Source organism: Coloeus monedula (genome assembly GCF_965178545.1).
Source record: "Coloeus monedula genome assembly, chromosome: 10".
Classification (NCBI taxonomy): Eukaryota; Metazoa; Chordata; class Aves; order Passeriformes; family Corvidae; genus Coloeus; species Coloeus monedula.
This window is the reverse complement of record NC_138790.1, coordinates 17,494,096-17,513,780: the sequence shown is the minus strand read 5'-3', so window position 1 is coordinate 17,513,780 and position 19,685 is coordinate 17,494,096. Positions and strand designations below refer to the sequence as shown.

General features: G+C 46.3%; 1 protein-coding gene across 2 annotated transcripts; it reads left to right on the top strand.

Moving 5' to 3' along the window:
- The first annotated feature begins 618 nt into the window (after positions 1 to 618).
- On the top strand, positions 619 to 19,049 carry EIF4E2 (eukaryotic translation initiation factor 4E family member 2). Of its 2 annotated transcripts, XM_082287817.1 has the most exons (8): positions 619 to 702; positions 1,443 to 1,557; positions 2,675 to 2,809; positions 5,231 to 5,335; positions 8,188 to 8,340; positions 8,433 to 8,569; positions 15,992 to 16,070; positions 18,585 to 19,049. In XM_082287817.1, the coding sequence occupies exons 1-7, from the start codon at positions 683 to 685 to the stop codon at positions 16,035 to 16,037; spliced, it is 711 nt and encodes a 236-aa protein (XP_082143943.1). In that variant the 5' UTR covers positions 619 to 682; the 3' UTR covers positions 16,038 to 16,070; positions 18,585 to 19,049. The 2 variants fall into 2 exon arrangements, with proteins under 2 accessions (XP_082143943.1, XP_082143944.1); XM_082287818.1 differs by lacking the exon at positions 15,992 to 16,070.
- The last annotated feature ends 636 nt before the right edge of the window (positions 19,050 to 19,685 follow it).

Genomic DNA, 19,685 nt, shown 5'->3' with positions numbered 1-19,685 from the left:
TTGCTTGCTTAGCATGAGTACCTGGATTACAAAGGCACTCTTTCCACATCACAAATTGATGGAGAAAGAGAAACTACGGCACTCAGAAATCCATTTATTAACTCTGACAGAGAGCAGAAATTATTGGTCAGAGATTTGAAAGCTCTATGAAAAGATTCTGTGCTCATGGAGTAACCTGGGAACAGATTAATGAAGTGCAAGGAGATGCTGAAGGGGGACGATCACCCTTATCCTCTATGAAGTATTCATTCTGGAGCTTGCAGGCTCTTTACTGGGACATTTTTCCCGTTTTCTGTGCCATCCCTCCCTGTACACGAAGGAAAGAGCGATGGGGAGCGCGTCGAGCTGGGGCTCCCTGTCGGCACAGGAGGCAAGGTGGGCAAACCCTTTGAAGAGTAACTGTCTGAGTCCTCAAACTGTATCTACCGGAGCAAAATTAATTGTATGAATAATTTGTAACTCTCTGGCTCGGTCCCCGGCGCCAGGCACGCCACACCCAGGATGCCGGCCGTGCCCTCAGGGCCGCGCCCCTCCCCGCCCGCCGTGCGCCGTGTTACGGCTCCGGGGGGAAACGCGGGACGTTATGGCCACACCGCCGGAAGCGGCGGAAGGGTTTCGCGGGCGGACCCAGCAGGGCGGAAATCGCTGAGGCGAACGGGGGTGGCGGCGGCAGCGAGCGACGATGAACAACAAATTCGACGCGTGAGTGTCACCCCCGAGCCCCCCCGGCCGACCTCCGGTGCGGGGCCTGCACGGCCCCGAGCCCAACTGGCCCCTCCCGCCGCTGCCCTGGCGCCGGACGGGCGAGACGCGATGAGTCACGGGGCTACGCACAGCCCCGTCCCTGCAGCCGGGGCCCGGCCCGGCCCCGAGGGGACGTGGGACCCAGGGGTGTGGGCGATGGGCCGGCCGCAGTCCCGCACCAGGGAGTCGCGGGCCGCCTCGTGGCCCCGCTTGTCTCTCGTTTTTTCCGGCCCTTCGCAGGGAACGGGGCGGGCGGAGAGAGACCGGTGGGGTGCTGGGTGCTGGCGCGGTGTCTGCTCGCCCGAGGCGCTGCCCCTGCTGTGCTGGGGGGCGTGGGGAGCAGGGTGGGAGAGCGTCAGCAGAGTTACAGTGACAGGTCTTCACGTCGGACCCCTGAATAGCAGGGAACCCTAACAAGTAGCTGGGGTTTTCTCTGGCAGATCAGTATCTAGCACAAACTTCTGGAGTTTGTTCCACAAAGCTGTTTCATGGTTCACTTCGGCTTAAATGCGTGTGCCCAAGATGCCTGTGATGGGTATGAAAGTAGAAGCAGTTTTTACTGTGTGGGTTGTCAAGTGTAGATTTCCAGACTCTGGTGGCTCCTGTAGCGTGGAGGAGCTTTGGAGCAGAGACTACCTGGGCTTGGTATGAACCTTCTCAGCTGTGTGATGGCTCTCTTTGTGGTTTTTCTTTGCCAGATTGAAAGATGATGATAGTGGAGACCATGACCAGAATGAGGAAAATAACACACAGAAAGACAGTGAGAAGGAAAAGAATGATCGTGAGAAACCACAGAGTACTACGAAGAGGAAGGTATGGTGCTGGTATCTGCAGTCCACTGCCAGGGCATGGTGTGGCAGTGCTAGGGAGTCAGTCCTCAGTTCAGGGATAAGGAAAGTATGTCTTGGGAGGGCTGTGGTCTCAGTGCATTGTTACTGCTGCAGTGAAGACAGAGGGACTATGTTCGATTTCAATAGTTTGATGTAAGCTTTGGAGGTCTCTAATCTGAGGGGTGAATGCTGCCCTCACTAACATAGTTACTACCGTGCCAGGCTTTGGAATGGAAATGAAAAATAAAGCTTCATTTTTCTCCAAAAACAAATGTGGAAGAGGGCATGGGGAAAGGACTCCTGTCTGACAGGGCAGTAGTGGTTTGAAGGTGGTTTAGCAGGCAGTGTTTGTGCCACTGTTGAAATAACTTTTAAGATGTGTCCCTGTGTGTAGTGTAGCCTGGTCAAGAAGGCATAAGGCATCTATCTCTACTGGGTTTTTTTAATCTTATGTTTAGGAAAACTGTGTGCTGTGTCTGAAGTAATACAACCCTTGTAAACTTGCCATAATCAAGAGGAAAGTAGAGATGTAAGCCCTGGTAACTCCTGTAACAGCATCAAGTACTACAAGATAAGGGCTGTGATTGGGGTTTTCTCTGTAAGTTTTGACTCCTGGCTAATGAGCTCTCATTAGCCTCTTTTGTGCTCATTAGAAGTCTTTTTAATCAGAAATCAGTGTTTTGGAAATTAAAAAGTGATCGCTGCTCACTGCTGGTAATGGCTTCTGCCAGAGCTGACATAACAAGTTCTAAGATTAATCCTTCCAGAGCGCTGGGGTGTTGGTTGCTTAAGGCAATTGGTGTCACCAAAGAGTTTTAATTGCTTTTGAATCATGGCTCATTATAAGTGGAGTTTATCCTTCCCAGAGGAGGAGAGTGTCTTTTTTTTCTTCCTTAATTTGAAAAAGTTAAGGGTCTCGCACTGCCCTTTTTAGTTTATCTGTTTGTTTTCCTTTGAGGCACAGTTATGGACTAAAAAAAATTCAGTAATGATGCCTCTGATGGCTTGAATGGTTGCTTTTATATGCTGTAAATATAATTTTTACCGTTCTCCTTTTTAGAGGAGCATGCAAGGGGTAAACAAGCTTTTCTTTTCTGCAGGCTGTGGTCCCGGGGCCAGCTGAGCACCCCTTACAGTATAACTACACCTTCTGGTACTCCCGACGGACCCCCGGGCGGCCCACCAGCTCCCAGAGTTATGAACAGAACATCAAACAGATTGGCACCTTTGCCTCCGTGAGTACCCCCCTGCTGTCCCTGTGTCACTTGGGCACAGCGTGGTCCTTATGGCTCAGTCCCTCTGTGCTGGCTCTGTGCACACACAGGCTGTGCTTGTGGTGGCAGGAGCAGAGGGCAGTGAGTGATTTGCCAAGGCAAATGAGCTCTTGAATTACTTATAGCAGGAGATGTGTGTCTTTAGCACTTTTTCTCTGCCCTGTGCTGGACCTCTGTGCATGGTGGTTGCTGGAATAATAGTAGAAAAAAAGAAGAGCAGCCGTGTAGTTCAGTTATGGCTGGAGCAGAACTGGACAGGTCAGCAAGAGAAGAAAGGAACAGGTTTTCTGTTCCTTTTCTGTAAGGTTCCCCCTCCCCCCCCCCCACTTCCCTCCGCCCACATTCCCACCACAAAGACTGTGTTTGGAATAAGCATCTGGCATGCTGTATTGGCAGCACCTGGTGGCCTGCTGTCTGTCTGGAAGTGATGGACAAGGAGCAGTTTGGTGTTGCAGTCAAGTTCATTAAAATGTAAATTGCTCTTCCTTTCCCCTTCCACTCTGTGGTTGCTTGTTCCTGGAATAAACTTGAGCGTGTCCTGGAAAGGTGGTGTTGGGTTTTTGCACGGTGCTGGCATAGTAAAACCTCCCTCAAGAGCCCAAGATACACAAGCCCAAGATTACTGTTCTAAAGCCCAGGAAGTCTGTTGGCTGTTTTCTTCCTTTTTCTTTTCAATCTGGTATTTGCCCAGTTCTTTTAGGGTCTCTTACAAATGTTCATTTTGCCCACCAGTATATGTCCTCTGTAATATGAGAATTTATAAAAATACCCCTTTATTCCTTCTGGAGACTGCATAAAAATGTGCCTGTCCAAGCAGCTGGGTTGTGTTAGTGCATGCACACAGGATAAGGGTGGGGAGAAGAGCCTGTTGTTGTGGGTAGTTGCTGCTCCTATTACCCCGTGTGAGCAAGTACTTTCAGTTCAGATGAAAAACGTGGCTGCCACTTCGATGATCTGGCAATAACTTTTCAATCTGATAAATCAGTGTAGGTTTAACATTGATTTTTAGCTTCTTAGAGGAAAAGCATCATGTTGAATATTCTGTTGTCTGCTCTTTGCTACAGAGAATTTATGGGGGCCATTATAGGCTGGAAGTGCAGCAGTTCTGTTAGGATGGAGAGAGACTGGTCAGCATATCTGATGATGTGTTTGGGTCCAAATTCTATTTAAGGAAATTGAAGGGCAAACTTCAGAAAGAATTGTCTGGGCTAAGTCTGGGTTCAGATTTATTCTTGGCTTTTCAATGGAAAGCTCTAAAAGCTGTGAAATGTGCACCACTAGAGGGCACGTTCCTTCACTGTGGGAGTGTGATTTCCCTACGGATGTTCCGTCGTGCCTGACAAAAATAGATTGCTTCTGACCCCTCCTCAGTCTTGGTTCATAATTTTATTGACTATAAAAGCAAATTCCGGCTGGGATGGCAGAGGTCACAGATTGGAGCGGAATTCCAACTGCTGACCAAGTCATTAAGGTCTCTCATAAAGTACTTGGGGTGATGTCTGACCCTTTCAGCTGCACTGCTGGTCTGCTTAATAGCTATTATCTTACTGAGTAGAGGCTTCTTAAAATATGGAAATTAGTATAATCCCTTCCACTGCCTTGTTTTGTTTTAAAGATCCATCCTCTCTCAAATCCTTTCTTACCCAGAGATTGTCAAAGGATAAATATGCTATTTTTAAGAACTATAAAAGATAAGTCCCATGCCTTACAGTCAGATTATCTCAAGCATACACAGGGGTGCCAGAATGGAACTGGTCAAAGTGAAGTTGTCCAAGTGTACCATGGCAGACTGTAAAAAGGAGTAAGATATATTTTTTAAAAAACTCTGAATAGTGCCTCCCAATCTTAAACTAGCATCAGAATGTATATGTTGTCTTAAAATCTGCATACACTAAAATTAAATACAAAAAATGTCTAATTTGGAGGCTTCTGCAGTTTCCATGGTCACAGAGAGCAGTGGTTATTCAGGGCGGAGAGGCTTGGCTGTAGCTGATGCATTTGATTTTATATCATAATCATTGGACATACCCAATGATTGAAAGTTTGGGCAGTAGGATTTATAAGATATGTTTGGAACTGTTCTCCAGAGCAGCTGTTACCTTAGCACAGATTTCTTCAGACAAACACTGAGTGACATTAGAGGCCCCTATTGAATGTTTCAAGTGGTCACCTGGTAATGGAGCCAGTCAGAAACAGGCACGCAAGCTCTGACACTACTGCTGCCTTTTATGTTGCCTAATTAGCACCCTGGTGACAAGAGAGTAGAACAGAAGAGGGGAAGGTGGCTCTGGAGAGCTGGTGTAAAAATGGAAGCCTGTTTCTGTAGAAGTCTTGACTGTGAACAGTTTGAGCAGCCTCACCATGTGGTTCGTGTTGTTGCAGGTGGAACAGTTCTGGCGGTTTTACAGTCACATGGTACGTCCTGGGGACCTGACAGGCCACAGTGACTTCCATCTTTTCAAAGAGGGCATCAAACCAATGTGGGAGGTGAGTTGGAGCTCTTATTTCTGCCTTGATATTTTCCCACAATATTTTGGGGGGGAACCTTCTACAGTGGAGGGACTCTTGTCATTAAATGGCACTCCACTGGATTTTCTTGGGTGAAGAGCTTTCGTCTGGGTTTCCTGTAAACTTGTCCTCAGAATTCTGTCCCATGTAACCTAACAGTCATGCTGCCAGAGAGGGAAGATGGGAAAGTTGCTGGCTGCACCTCCCCAAAGGTTTCTGAACTGCCATTGCCAATGGAGGGATACCCCAGCTAAGCTCTGTGCCTCCCAGTATAGGCACTTGCCTCTTACAGCTGCCTCCAGTGACAGCAGTGCCGGGCTTTCCTCTGGAAGGACTGGACCTCTCCAAGTGGAATTCAACAAAGCTTATAAAAACCAACACTCCTTTTTCAGTTGAGGAAGGCAGAGGTGCAAATGGCATATGGTTAGAAGCCTACACACAGAGCCGGAAATGGAAAAACAACTTAGCCTTTTATTTGCTTTTTTTTTTTTTTTTTTTTTTTTTGGTTCCAAGGCTTTAGTTTGCTTCTATTTCTATCCAAATCTGTTTAAAACATTGAAAAAAATCTTTGCCCAGCTAATCATTCTTCCAGTTCCTGGCCTGCTTCCAGCAATGACCAATGGCATTCACAGTATGAGGATTTTATGTGTTTCTCTGAAGTACCTAATTATACTGCTTGGTCCTGAGAAATTTATATGTGACCCTTGTTGGCAATTATTTTAAGCAAGGTGTTTTATAGCCAGTTACTGCAAATACAATTTATATAAAACGTTTAACCCTCTTTGGACTCCTGGTGAGCAAATTCCTCAGACCAGAGTCCCCAAGTTAATGATACCAGAATTTCTATAGAGCATTTCCTGGTAGCCATTTTAAGGTGGGAGTGGAGAGATTCTTTGGTATTTTTACTTCTGGCCCTACTTCCTTATATTTCTAGAAGAGGACCTGAGATCTCACTTCTGGCCTTTCACTGCTGCGTGCTTTGTAGGGCTTTGTTTATGTTTCTTCCAAACCAGTCCTTAGTTACTGTCATTCTGGTAGGCACATACGTGCCTGTGTGTAGCTCTGATCTTTTTCTGCATCCATCTGTGCCTTTTCTGGTAAAGTCAGAAGCACTAAGCATAATATTCCCTGGTGATTTGCTGGGGTGCAGATCATTATTATTCTGGTAAAGGAAAATCAAATGCTTGACTGAACTGAATCTTGTTTAACCTGAAAGAAAACTAACAACAACCATAAAGCACATGATACAGCATCTGCCTCCCAATCACTGCTCTCTCTGTAGCCTTGAACCTGCTTAAAGCCACCTTTGAGATATTTTTAGCAGTATCACTGTCTCTTCTGATGCCCGTTAGTCATTGTGGAAACTTTGAAGAGTTAAACCCAACTCACAGTCTAAAGGCTGTGATGTTCACAACTTGGAAAACGAGGAAGCTTAACAGAAAGTAGTTTGCTTCTCACAGGAGTCTGCCACATTCCTAGAACTTGTGTTGATTTGGATGGCTCCTGTCATGCTTTGAGGTTTGTCTGGAGCTGACGCCTTCCCCTTTCGGTCCGGCACATACCTGAAAAGTAAGAGTCAGGTGAATGCTGCTGTTATGCTGACACTTCCATGCTTCCTCAGGATTGCTTCTTTAGCACTTGCTGTCTCTGAGAAAGCACACAAATGTTTAGTTTTATCTGACCCCTAGAGAAGCTTTAAGGCTAAAATAAAATTAACTTTATTTCATTAAGAAGGCTTGGGCTGCCTTGCCTGGCATCTTTAAGGTGTGTCCCAGCTTGACAGAGGGGATTGCTGGGGATTTGGGGAGGGATGTCCTGTTTTGTGCAGTCTCCTCTGAGTCATCCTTTGTTCTCTGTTTCTGTCCTAGACCTGTCTTCCCTTACCCTTCCTAACTGCCACCTCTTTGACTTGTTCCTACCTCTCTGTCTTCAGCTTTGGATGGAAATTTGTTCCCCTCTCACCTTGTAAGATTTCCCAGCTACAGTGTTGTACCAGAGAGTGCTACAGTGTTCTGCACAGAGGAGAAGCTGCTCTTTGACATAGCTGTGTGTTCTGGGGAGCAAGGGAGGCTGTAGCAGTTTCCAGCTTTTTGTCAGCTTCAAGATACAGAATCACAATACTGAGGTGACAGACTGGGTGCTTAGCATAAATTTTTTCTTTTATTATCTCCCCTCATTTTGGTTATTTCCCTGGGTCACCACAGTCTGGAGCAAAGATTCAGCTGTATGATGTGTGATAAATGTCAGTAGTTCTCAGAGAACAGGGTCGTCCTTTCTGTGTTAACACAGCTTGTGAGCCCATTCCTGGAAATGTGGAAGGACAATGTTTATCAATTTTTTGCTTGCTTTTAAAATACCACTTTGCAAACTCTTTCCTGGCCTTCCATGCTCTGTGATGAGGGGGTTCTCCTGTTTTACAGGGATCTTGTTTTACAAGCAGAACTACATATACAGTGGATTAGACAAATGGTGAATGAGGCTCAAGTTTAGGAATAGTTTTAAAGTCCTTGCCTCTGGGTCTGTTTGTGCAGATTGGTAGGCTGGTGTTAGTCTTTGCTAGTGGGATCAAAACACTACAACTCAAGTCTTCAGAGCATAGAACTTTGTCTGGAAGGCCGAGGGCCATTGTTTCAAGTACTTTGTATTCAAAGTTAGTGGTTTTCCTCTGTCTCTGCTTGTATGGAGGAGAAGTGAAATAAAGTGCTTTTGCTTGAAAATACCTCCCTTGCCCCACCCAATCAATATCTGCTCCTGTTTGTGGCTCTGCTGTCTTGTGGGTAGCAGAAAAATAGCTAGGAGAAAACAAATCAATTTATTTCCCCTCTTCCTAGGATGATGCCAACAAAAATGGTGGTAAATGGATTATCCGTCTGCGGAAGGGCTTAGCGTCACGGTGCTGGGAGAATCTTATTCTGGCCATGTTGGGAGAGCAGTTCATGGTGGGGGAAGAAATCTGTGGGGCCGTCGTCTCTGTCCGATTCCAGGTGAGTGCTTGTGAGAACTGGCACGTGCTGCCGTGTGGCAGGGCTGCAAAAAGTGCCCCGTGCTCACCCCTTCCTCCCGTGCTATTGTGCAGGAGGACATCATCTCCATATGGAACAAGACAGCCAGCGACCAGGCCACGACAGCCCGGATACGCGACACGTTACGAAGAGTGCTCAACCTACCTCCCAACACCATCATGGAATATAAAACCCACACCGATAGCATCAAGTACGTGTGCTGGCCAGGGGGGTGCTGCAGGTTGCATGTGTGCTCGAGCAGCTCAGTGCACGGCGCAGGCGTTGGCAGAAGTGCTCGTGTGCGTTAGGGCTGTTCCTGCAAACTGAAGTGCAAACAGCAGCAGTTGCTGCCAGCGCGCTTCGAAAGCCAAATTCCTTTGTTGTTGTCGTGCTGTTGTTAGGGGTGTTTGGTACTATGAGCAAAACCTTTTTCTTTTTAAGTGTGTGATCCAGAGTTATTTTAACAATCTACCCAGCCTGTCACTCAGGCTATGGGCAGCCCAGGGTGGGACTGTGACTTGATGTGTTCAAAGAGAAGATTGCAGTAGGGGGCGGAGGGGGAAGAATCATTTGAATAAACAGAGATTCTGGGGAGTAAAGTGCGGAAGCTAACGGGGATTTATAGTGCCATTAGACTTATAAATGGTCTTGGGAAAGTGCTGTGTGAATTTACAGTGCTGTACAAATGATTTCTAATCATAATAAACGTCGTATATTAAGTCTTCCAGGCCCTGGTGACAGAGGCTCTTTAACAAGACTAGAAGATCATGGTACACAGAGAGGACAGCTGTATTTTTAAATAAATGTATTATAGCTTACCATATCAGGCCATTCAGGGTGACTTTTATTTCCCACAAAGTGACAAAAATTTGCACATATAGGTATTAGTTAGAGGTGAGTAATATGTTGTTTTTATTTTTTTCTTAAGTGTATTATAAACCAATACACTGATTAGGTCATATTGGTTAAATTAATACTTGAAAAGGTGCACACAGAAAAAGAAGTGAAACAAATGAATAAGACACTAATGGGGCAGAGAGCTTTCTAATCTTGCCTGTAATGAGGGTGCAAATATCTTTCATGACTTTTTTTTTTCATGCTGGCTTGTTCTTTCCATGTAATCACCCTGTCATCAGTCTGCTGTCAGACAGTTTGATGGGATCAATCCTGGTTCTAGCAGACAGCTAGCTTTCAATTTTGAGTGTGGGTCACTAGTATTTATACAGAGATCTCGCTGAAACTGCCTGTAGGCATCTAGTGTTCCATGTGGCCCTCCCTCCTGTGTGAGTGGGAAAGAGAAGGGAAGGAGATGATTTTTTCCATGATTTTGCCAGTGGTGTTTCTCATGCACTTTTTGCCAGGAGAGGGCACTAGGGACTCTCTGTCCATGTTGGGAAACAGCAAAGTGCTCATGTGGACACACAGCAGAGTATTTTACTCCTGTTCAGCAGCAGCAGACTGCGGACTTTGGTGATGCGGCTTTGTGGTGAGAGCAGGGAGGTGTTTGACTTCTCTCAGGCTCTGTAGGAAAAGCCGTGTATGGAGCCAGCTATCCTAAGCTGTGGTGGTGGTTCATATAGCAAGTGTAAAATGGGAATGATATGGCCTTTCCCTTGTGAGCTATCGCCACCAGCACTTCCTAGCATAGAGAATGCTGCTATAGCAATGTTTGTGCTTGCTCTGGCAGGTGTAAGGCCTTGAGTGATGGTGCATCCAGTAGTGTGGCATCATTTCCCTACACCAGTGTAACATGCTGTGCTTGCTGCCCTCTCTTCCTGCATAGCATCCAAATTTCATTTTCTGCTGCTGACATGTGGTGCAAAATGAGCTTGTCTGAGAATAACAGGTGTTGGAGGTATCAAGTTTAGTAGCTCAGATTACAGCTGGGAGCAATTCTTAAATAGAGGCTGCCTGGCTTGTCTCCCGCTCATTCTTCTGTGGGTAGAAGGGTTAGTCAGGAATTGCTTCGATGATGTCCCAGTCAGGTAGGTCTAAGCAATTAACCTTCTGCCATGTAGGGCATCATGAAAGCCCCTTTTTTTCCCATTGCCTCGCTTGAGCTGCAGCAGTCTGATTGCAGTGCTCTCCAGCACCTCCTTCCAATGGCACTGGTGTAAATTCAGAGCAGAACTGCTGTTGGTGGAGTTTCTGTGTAGTCATGCACAGACCAACTTCTTGTGCCTCTCTTGCCTGGTACCAGCAGGCAGCAAGGGGCAGCAGCTGCAGAGAGGTGACGGTGGCTGCTTTGTGATAGAGGAGAGCAGGACAGCCCCAGCTTTCACTCTGACTCTGCTTGGCTTAGCTTCATGTCATTACGGTTCTCTCACTAATGAAGAAGCTCTTGTGTAACTAGTTCTATCCTCCATAAAGTCTGGCTCCTTTTCCTTGCCCATCTATCAAGTCCTGTTGAAATACTGTCCGTCATGAATAAACTCCACTTATGCTGCACATGTACCATGTGATTTATGACTCGGGAGGGCTTTCTAGCCAGCACTCTATATTCACACTCTGGCTGTGTTTCATGAAAAGCTCTAATGGAAGAGCTGTGCTCTAGGCTTTGTCAGGGCTGCCTTTCGAGGGGGGCTCGTGGCATTTTTCATTTGTATGGGCTGCATCTCTCCACTAGAGCTCTGCTCATGTGCGGGGCTTGATTGGCATTGATTGTGCTTCAGGGAAGGGAGCATGCTTAGCAAGAAAAGAACAGGCGTTTCTCAAAACCTTGACTTTTAGGTAGTGAATTGACCTGGATTAGCTTTTGACACACTGTAAATGAATGCTTCTGTAGAAATTGCTAGCATGCCTCTCACTGTGGAACCTGAGCCCCGTGTTTCAGGTTTTATATATTCCTTTTGTGATGATCATTTCATATTAAATCATTTCTAGACACCATTTTTCATGAGTTGTCAGTGAGACTGCAGCCCCCTTTGTTTCAGAAAGTGGTAGTGCTGCCAAGCTGCATTTGAAAAGTACCTGTTGCGTCACAGCAATTCCAAGGAGCTGTTCTGCATTCTGTCCTTCCTGCTCTCAGTGGTGGGGCTTGTGCATTTAGCTAGATAAGCAGATCTTTCATTGCAATTTTACTGTGTTTGTCCTTTCTCTTGCTTGTGATATTGACGAGCTGCCTAAATCCCAGCGAGTAGAAGGGTCAGCCTAGTCTATATGAATTTCCAATCTTGCTAAGAGAACTAGAACAATCTCTTGGACTCTGCTTAATTCCAGGGGATTTATAGTACCTTAGACATTACAGCGCTGAGCACCTGAAGAGAACATATGCGACATTTTGTGGGTTACCTTGTTTCAGTAGCTGGAGAGAAATTGCTTCTCTTTGTTCCCTCAGAGGTGCACTGAAAGAGGTGCCTTCAGATGCAGTGAACCGCTTAATAGGTTCAGTTCATCAGTGTTGTTAACCTTGGAGGTGACATGGTCCAGAAGTGACAGTGGCTTATGGACAGTGGTACTTCCTGTGGCTTGGAATTAAACAAACAAAAAAACCCCAAGAGCCTCTTTTGCTGCCGTAGGAGGTGCACTGTGCTTTTTTGAAAGCATAATGTTGCCAACCACAGCCTGGCCATGGGTCAGTGAAGCCACTGAAAATATTCGGATATCTGTAGTGAGTTGGGAGAGGGGTGAAGGGGAAGTGATCACTTTTACGTTTGACTTTTGAGCCTTGCAGCATGAAGTTTTTGGCTGCCTTGCATACACCTTTGCCTTGCCTGGGCTTATCAGCCTTTCTTTTCCGCACTGATAACTATGTGGTCAGTGACCATCTTTGTTGAGAGCTCTCAACCCCAACACCATCCAGGAATCCCAGGCAAATCCAGCAACACTGTTTCCAGTGTCAGGAGAGACCAGAGCAGTGGCCATCAGCAGGTTGCCACTGAGCAGGCTGGTGTGGAAATGTTTTGGTTGCTGTGTGACGTTATGGATTGTCCTGTCAGCTCTAAAGCAATGCTGCTTTTTCTGAAAACAAAGCTTCGCTTATTCGTGAGTGCCTGCTGCAGTGAGAGCTGAGCAGGGTATAAAACTATCCTTTCCTTTCAAAGTCACCGCTGATAACTAATGGGATGGCTCGAGTAAATGAGAAGAATAGTTGATCTTAATAGAGCTGGCACTGGGTTCATTTCACTGCAGGCAGTTGGAGGAAATGGCCTCAGACTATATTGTAGGTAGGAAACAAGAGGATATCCTATGGAGGGAATAATACACTGTAAGAAGACTGCAGGGGTGAGGTTCTCAGGACAAAAACAGGAATGGCAAAAAAAGTGAGGAATTAGGAAGAGAAATCCCTGTGGAAGTGGCGGGTATTGGGCAAGAAGATCGGTGTTTGTGAGAAAGCTGGTGGTAGAGTGTTCGTGAGGTCTCCCTTGTCACAGCAGAGTTCAGCTAATTCTGTAACTATTGTGGTTTTTACAGCACTGGTTTCCATTTGCTTGCTAATTTCCAAAATTTTAGGAGAATTCCTCAATGCTGCTGTTCTACTTGTGTCACCTGTGCCTTTGACTGTGTCTTTAATGGTGTGGGCAGGGTTAATCTTGCCTACAGAGAGAGGGTTTCCAGATGGGACCCTCACATATTGACGCTTGTGAGAGGAAGGCAGGTTGCCTTGGGTCTTGCCAGCTATAGAGCTGCATTGTTTCACCCTGATCCATTCAAGTCTGAGCGCAGGAATAAAATCTACAGGAGAACAGTGATGTTCCAGATCTGGTAGCTGTCCTCCTGAGTCTCCGCAATACTGGCTTAATTCATTTATCACTCCATTCTCCAATTTCAGTAGTTTCCAGGTTGCTGCAAGTCTAAGAGCACTTGCATGGACCTGGTCTTTGAATTGATGGATTCATTGATTGGTTCTCCAGCACCATAATATGCTTTATTCAGAAGTGTCCATGACTTTGTGAAAGGCTTCCTTATCTTGGTGGCCTGTCTCTTACCAAAAAGGTGTCTATAACCTATTTATTTCATGGTTTTTTTCAAGGTCAGTTTAGTTGTGTTTATTAAGTTGTGTTATATTGCCTTTGCTACAAGTACTGCCAATAGGTGAAAGAATTATTTCAGGCTAGAAGGCCATCCTAGATTTTTTTTTCAAGCTGTTAGCCACAAAGTTCTTGTCTGGATGTGAACAAATCCCAGGGGAAGCGCCCAGAAAGAGGCTGTGCTGCTCTGGACACCTGCAGAGTGTAGTGAGTGGTCAGTGTGCTGGCAGGTTCCCCATGGGCTGGCAAAAGAGACAGATTTTGGTGCCCTTTGTAAGGTACCATAAGTTCACTCTGAGCTCTCTGAATCCTTTCTTAGCTGGGGAGGGAGATGGTAAGGAGCAGGATTGCACAGAGAAATACTGGAGGCAAACTGCTAGGACTTAATTGAGGATGTTTGCAGAAAACAGCTAGTGCCACTTGCACAATGATGATTTGGAAAGTCCCTTGAGGCAGCTAAGACTGCCCTTCCTCTTTTTGCCGGAGTCTTCCTCTTTTTTTTTTTTTTTCCCCCTTCTTTTTTTGTTTTGGTGGTTTTTTTTTTTTTTTTTTTTTTTTGGGGCGATAACAGCTTCTTTTCTCATTTTTTTTCCTCCAATTTACTTGCTGGGGCTAAAGGGAGCCCTGTCTGGGTCCTGACCCTGGGCAGTGGGGAAGAAGATGGGAAGTTCCAACAGCTGTGGGTCAGGAATGAGTACGGAAGAACAGCTCTGGCTGGCTTTATTTAGCCTCCTAATGTTTCCATTTCCCATCTGTTCAATGGGAATAATCTAAGTGTTGGGGATCAATTCACCAAGTATCTGATCGCTGTGCAGACAGTATGGCAATAAGGTACTAAAAATGTCTATACATAAAAATAACCTCTTAGACTATCTGGCACTGTGCCTTTGGTGTGTCACAGGTCATAAAGATTCTGCCAGATGAAATTAACTGGCAGCCTTGTTCGGTGTGGAATGAGAGCAGCTTGCTCTCCTGGCATAGTTTAGGTACATTAGGACAGACACATCCTGGTGGATTTTTTCAGTCAAGTCAGCAGATAGTTGGAGTCATTAGTACTATAATATATATGAGGGTCTTGAATTAAAAATTCTTGGCTGGAAGAGCTTTTTCTCTCTGTCTGTGAGGACAGAGATGAAGGACTGTGTGCATGATGTTATTGGGATGTTGGAACAAGGAACTCCTTAGTTTGCAATGGGTAATAAATTATCGATTATGTTGACAAATAATCTGCCCTTGTGTTCCTTCTGCTGAGAAGTTACAAGTTTGGGAAAACTATGGGAGAAGAAAGAGAGATGTGATTGTGGGTGATAGGAGTGTGTTAGAAATACAAGGGAGGCTGGAGGGAAGACACGAAGGTGGAGACTTTTTGACAAGTCTGGGGATGTGCAAAGCTTACCAACAACTAAGAGGCCTCAGATACAGCGTTTCTCTTCTCCCTAACTTTCTTCTGGAGAGATGCTGTTGAACCCCAAGGTCTCTGTGTTTATTTGGGCTATGACTTGCTGGGAAAGAGCATGTGACACCTGAGCTGCTTTTGCAAATGCTATTTGAGATCTTGACTCTGAGGCTCAGGTAAGAGCCAGGTTGGTGGTCTGGTTTTGGCACAGGTGCTGACTAACACAGGGTTTCCATTTCTGGACTCTCCTGTTGTGTTGCAGTGGCCTGATGAGGCAACGCACAAAACAAAATGTGAGGTAGCTGAGAAGTACCAGCAAAAAAATCTAGAGGGTGGTCTGAGTTTATGATTGACCTGGATTCCTTTTAAGGTCCCTCCAGCTCCATGGGACTCTGTGGCTTCAGTAAATGGCTTGGCATGTGCTGTATGCACCAGTACTGTTTTGCTGGGCATGGAGAACTATGAGGCTCTTTGATGACTTTGATCCCAGAAGATAATAGTCATGCTCACATTAACCTCAGCATCTTTTCCCTGAGAGGGTTTTCACAATGCTGCCTTCGTAAAACCAACAGCAATTTTTCAGTCTGCTGCCTTCATCCATCAGTAACGTTCTCCACGTTGCAGTGGAGTGTAGTGTTAGGCTTCTCCCTCTGACTTATCTAAGAACATTTTCATTTCAAATAGCTGCGATGTTTTTACTGGGTCATCATTAACAATGCAGGTTTACAGTAGGAAATGAGACTTCTTAATAACAATTGGATTCTGCTGCCTGTTGGAAGAATTTTATAAGAACTAAGCTGTGTGGCATTAAAAGAAACTCCTTTTGGGGGGATTACCTGCATATGCAGTATGTGGCAAAGCATGAGGCCAGTAACTGGCTGAGTTTAACCAGCCAAGGAATGTGATAATCCTTCAGAAAGACGTAACATGGGCTATTTTATGAGCAATAGGAAATGGATATTCCATTTGTGACTAGGAAGGTCATACCTGTCTCTGGGTATTAATGTGGCTTTATCACCAGCAGCCAGTGGGAACGCTTCATGTCTGTGCAGAACGCTAAAGCTGCCTTGTGCTGTCAGATGTTTGGCTGGATTTTAAGGATGCTTCTATCCACTAGGGCGATCAGAGAATATTGCCTTGCTCTCTGAAGACAAGTGCCTTTCAAACGCCATTGAATGTTTCTGCTCTCGTTAAAAGTTAAGAAGCCTTTGATCTGAAGTGCTATTTTTTGTTTTTTATTTCGTTTTTTTTCCCTCTGGCTTGCCAGGGCCTGGGAGGAGTTTCATGGCCTGGTGAACAGCAGTGGCCGCTGATCGAACGCTCCCCCTCCCTCTGTCACACCCAGGGTAGGGCCTCATCTTTCTTCCTATGTGACTTCATGGCATACCTCTCAGCTTCCAACCTTCTTCCCATGGGCTGGCATGTTCTCTTGCCTTAGGGGCCTGATGGTGGGCCCATTCTGCTATTTGTTCTTTTCCAAAGGTCAAAATGATTTTTTAAATTTTTTTTTGACCAGACACCAGCATTTTCTGTTGAGGTGCTGTGTGCTCCTTTGCTAAAGTGTCCTTCCTCTGTATGAGGCACTTGTATCCCAGACCTGGTCCCAGGAGGCTGAGAGGTATGTCTGCAGCTTGGGTGTGTTGCCTAGGGTTGACTGTATCAGGTATGGAGTGGTAAATCCTAAGCACATTCAGGTGATGGACACTGAGAGAGGCACCTGGGGCCTGACACACAGCTCTTTAACAGTGGGCTGGAACAGAATAAATTAGTTGGTCAGTAAAACCTTGTTCAGGAAGGACACCCAGCAGCCGCTGTAGGTAGAAATAATAGTGTTGTGGCTAATGAGACAACCACCTGCTTCTGCTGGTAGTGTCAGCCAAGATGTGCAGAGAAGATAGCCAAGGTGAGCCCAGGGCTGCTGGGAGCCTCACAGCTCAGACTGTTTTTCCCCCAGTGCCAGCTTCCCTGATAGCAGGCCCTTAAGAAGGGCCAGCAAGAGGCCTGGCCATGAGAGTAGGGTTGGTTGTTGCCAAGTGGGATCGCTGCATTGCTGAGTGCCAGAGCAGAGGAATCTGCTGGAAGGACACATTTACATTGCCTAATTCCCATAACTGGGGATGAAATGTAGCTGCTCCAACACAGCTGAGCTCTGAGGAGCTGTTGGGGATCCCAAAACCCCCCTCAACAACATTGGGCAAGCAGTGTTCTCATACCTTGCTCTGAAGTCATGGGTGAAAATAATATCTCTCTCTCCTCACAGGTTTGGCTTTTTGTGAGGCTCAGTGTTTACAAAATATTACACAGGCACTTGGTAGTGTTGTTATTGTTAGATGACATTCACATGTCCTTCCGGAGGAGGAAACCAGCTCACTTCATGAAATACCAGGCTCTGAAGACAGCAAATGTGCCAAGGGCATAGGAAAACAGTGGCAGAGTTCATTTAGCTCTCAGCTGTATTGGGTAGCCTGTGCTGAGCACGGATGAGCAGAGGGCCTGGGGCACCCCAATGAAGGCAAAAGGAGGGAAAACGTAGCAATCTGTCCATGGAAGAGCCAACTAAAGTGTGCTGTCCTCCTGAGGCAGATGACATAGGTGGAAGTCCAGTCTGGGATAGAAAGCCAAACCATTGTTGCAAATTAACCAGAGTCCAGTTAATGAATCCTGAATCACATTCCCAAATGGCAGCCCAGCCAACTCTTCTGGCAAGTGCAAAGGTGAACCCCAGTCTTCTGCAGATGGCTGCCAGCATGGTTTTTGCTGTCATGCTATAGCAGAGTAACTTTTTAAACTCTCTAAAAAGTGGTTTTTACTTCCTTCTGCTCTTCCATTTCTCCAGCCCACCTCCTGGAGGTGTTCCAGTCTGTGCTGGTACAGCTGCCATGCAGCTCCTGGCAGCACACAATGATAGCTCGAGGGTTTGAGTGGAATTTCACAGTCCTGCACAGCACCTTGCTGCTGAAGTTGCTGCTGAAGTTGCTGCCTTTGCTCTTCAACCATTTGGTGTGGTATGTCCTGGGGCATCCCGAAGTGTTTTGGCTTGGGCAACTTACAGCCCTGTCCCTGTTTATAGTAGGAGCTGCCAAACCTATCCTCTCAAAGTAATTGTAATCTCATTTGTTTCCAACACACCACCTTTCTATTAATGTGGAAATACACTTTGCCTGTTGCTGGTGCTCACAGGCTGGCAGTAAGCAGTAACAGATTTCTGTAACCTCCCCCATCTTCAATTGCTGCAGTGCCATGAGACTGTACTGAGGGAGATTGTAGGCCAACACTCCTTCCTTGGTCAATAGCCTCTGAGGCTTGTGGCTGTACTCACGTGAGTAGAAGCTGCTGACGAAACTCTTCTATTTAAACTTGAGGGAAGCATCCTTTTCAGATTAGATATTCTTTTAAGGTAGGAGAGATCAGAGAGCTAAACTTGTTGACAGTATGACTAAATACAAGGGACAGAGGCAGGGGGAGGTTGGTCTGATGGTGTATTTGTGTTCCAAGCAGAATCCCCAAGATAAATTTTCAGTAAGGAAGAGATCTTGCAAGTTGTTTAAACACCAGAATCCACCAGGGAGGTTTCCACACTCTATCATGTGCTTTGCTCACAGGAGATGACAATTTTTTTCTTATTGAATGGGGATGAACCAGGATCTCCCTCTGTTCCAAGTGTTCTGGAGTGACAGCTGACCTGTGTGAGAAGTCTGTAGTTAGGAAGCAGATCTGCATAGGAAGTTTAACGAGCGTTGATTTTGAGTGACGTACTGGGATGGCAACACTGGTAGCTGTGGTGGGGGGGAACGGGGAGGTGCTGTGATCTGAAGGAATGCACATTTTTAACCACTTTTTTTCTTCCCTCTGTTTTCCAGGGATAATTCAAGCTTTCGAAACACAAAAATCACATTGTGAGAACAAGAGTTGGCACTAAGCTCCTCTCTCCGTGTTGAAAGCACTGAGAGTGCCCTCCGACCTCTGAAGGGACTCATGGGCCACTCTCGCACTCCTCCCTGGGGGAAGGATCCACCTGAAGCCCTCCAGCAGCGGTGACAATAGAGGCCGATTTTGTCTTACACAAACTTTTTTTTAGCAGTGGGGCGGGAGGCAGCCTTTCAATTAGCGGCGGGCCCTCGGGGCCGCATCTTGCAGCACTTTCCTCTCTTTCTCTACATGGCATGCAGGATCTCTGGGATTCTGCCTCAACATCAGAGCCTTTTGCTGAGGGATACCAGTATTATAAATCTCTCTGCAGCTGGGAGGAGCATCCCAGTTGAGAGTCAGCCCTGTGGTTTTCAAATGCCCCTTTTCAGTTCTGCCAATAAATTATTGGGTCTCTTTGTTTCTTTCAGTCTCTTTTATTTTTTGGCTCTGTCTGAAATTCGGTGGGGTGGTATTTCTCTAGGTTACCTGCTTTGTCTTTACCTCATCTTCATACTCCTAGGTTAGCAGGGCCTTGTACCCACCCCTATTTGTTGTGGAGAGGGATGTGAGCTTCCCTTAAACCAGGGCAAAGATACGTTTGGTGTCAGTTGCCTTCACTCTGTCTGTCTCAGTGGAGAGCCAGTTTGGTGTCAGTTGCCTTCACTCTGTCTGTCTCGGTGGAGAGCCAGCAGCACTGGCTGAATTCAGGGCCAAGCCTGCTTCTGGTGTGCACTGGGGTTTGCAAGTCCCTGGGCCCCCAGTGGGCGTAGCAGAAGAGGGCGATGGCCCAGCCTGCTGCTCATTGCTGCGTGACAGCTGTGACCAGAAGAGGGGCTGGGAGTGACCCCCTGTCCTCCAGGGTGAGCCTCAGATGATGGGTTGTTGCCTGGAAAGCCAGCATGGCTGCAGTTTGGATGCCACGGAAACAATAGGAGCTAATTATTTCCTCTGATTCTGCTTGACTACAACACTAATTGTACTCATTAACAGCTCCAGCCTTTTCTCCTTTTCCTTGGGGAATCGCACAATTGCCTTTCATTTTTAATGGAGCC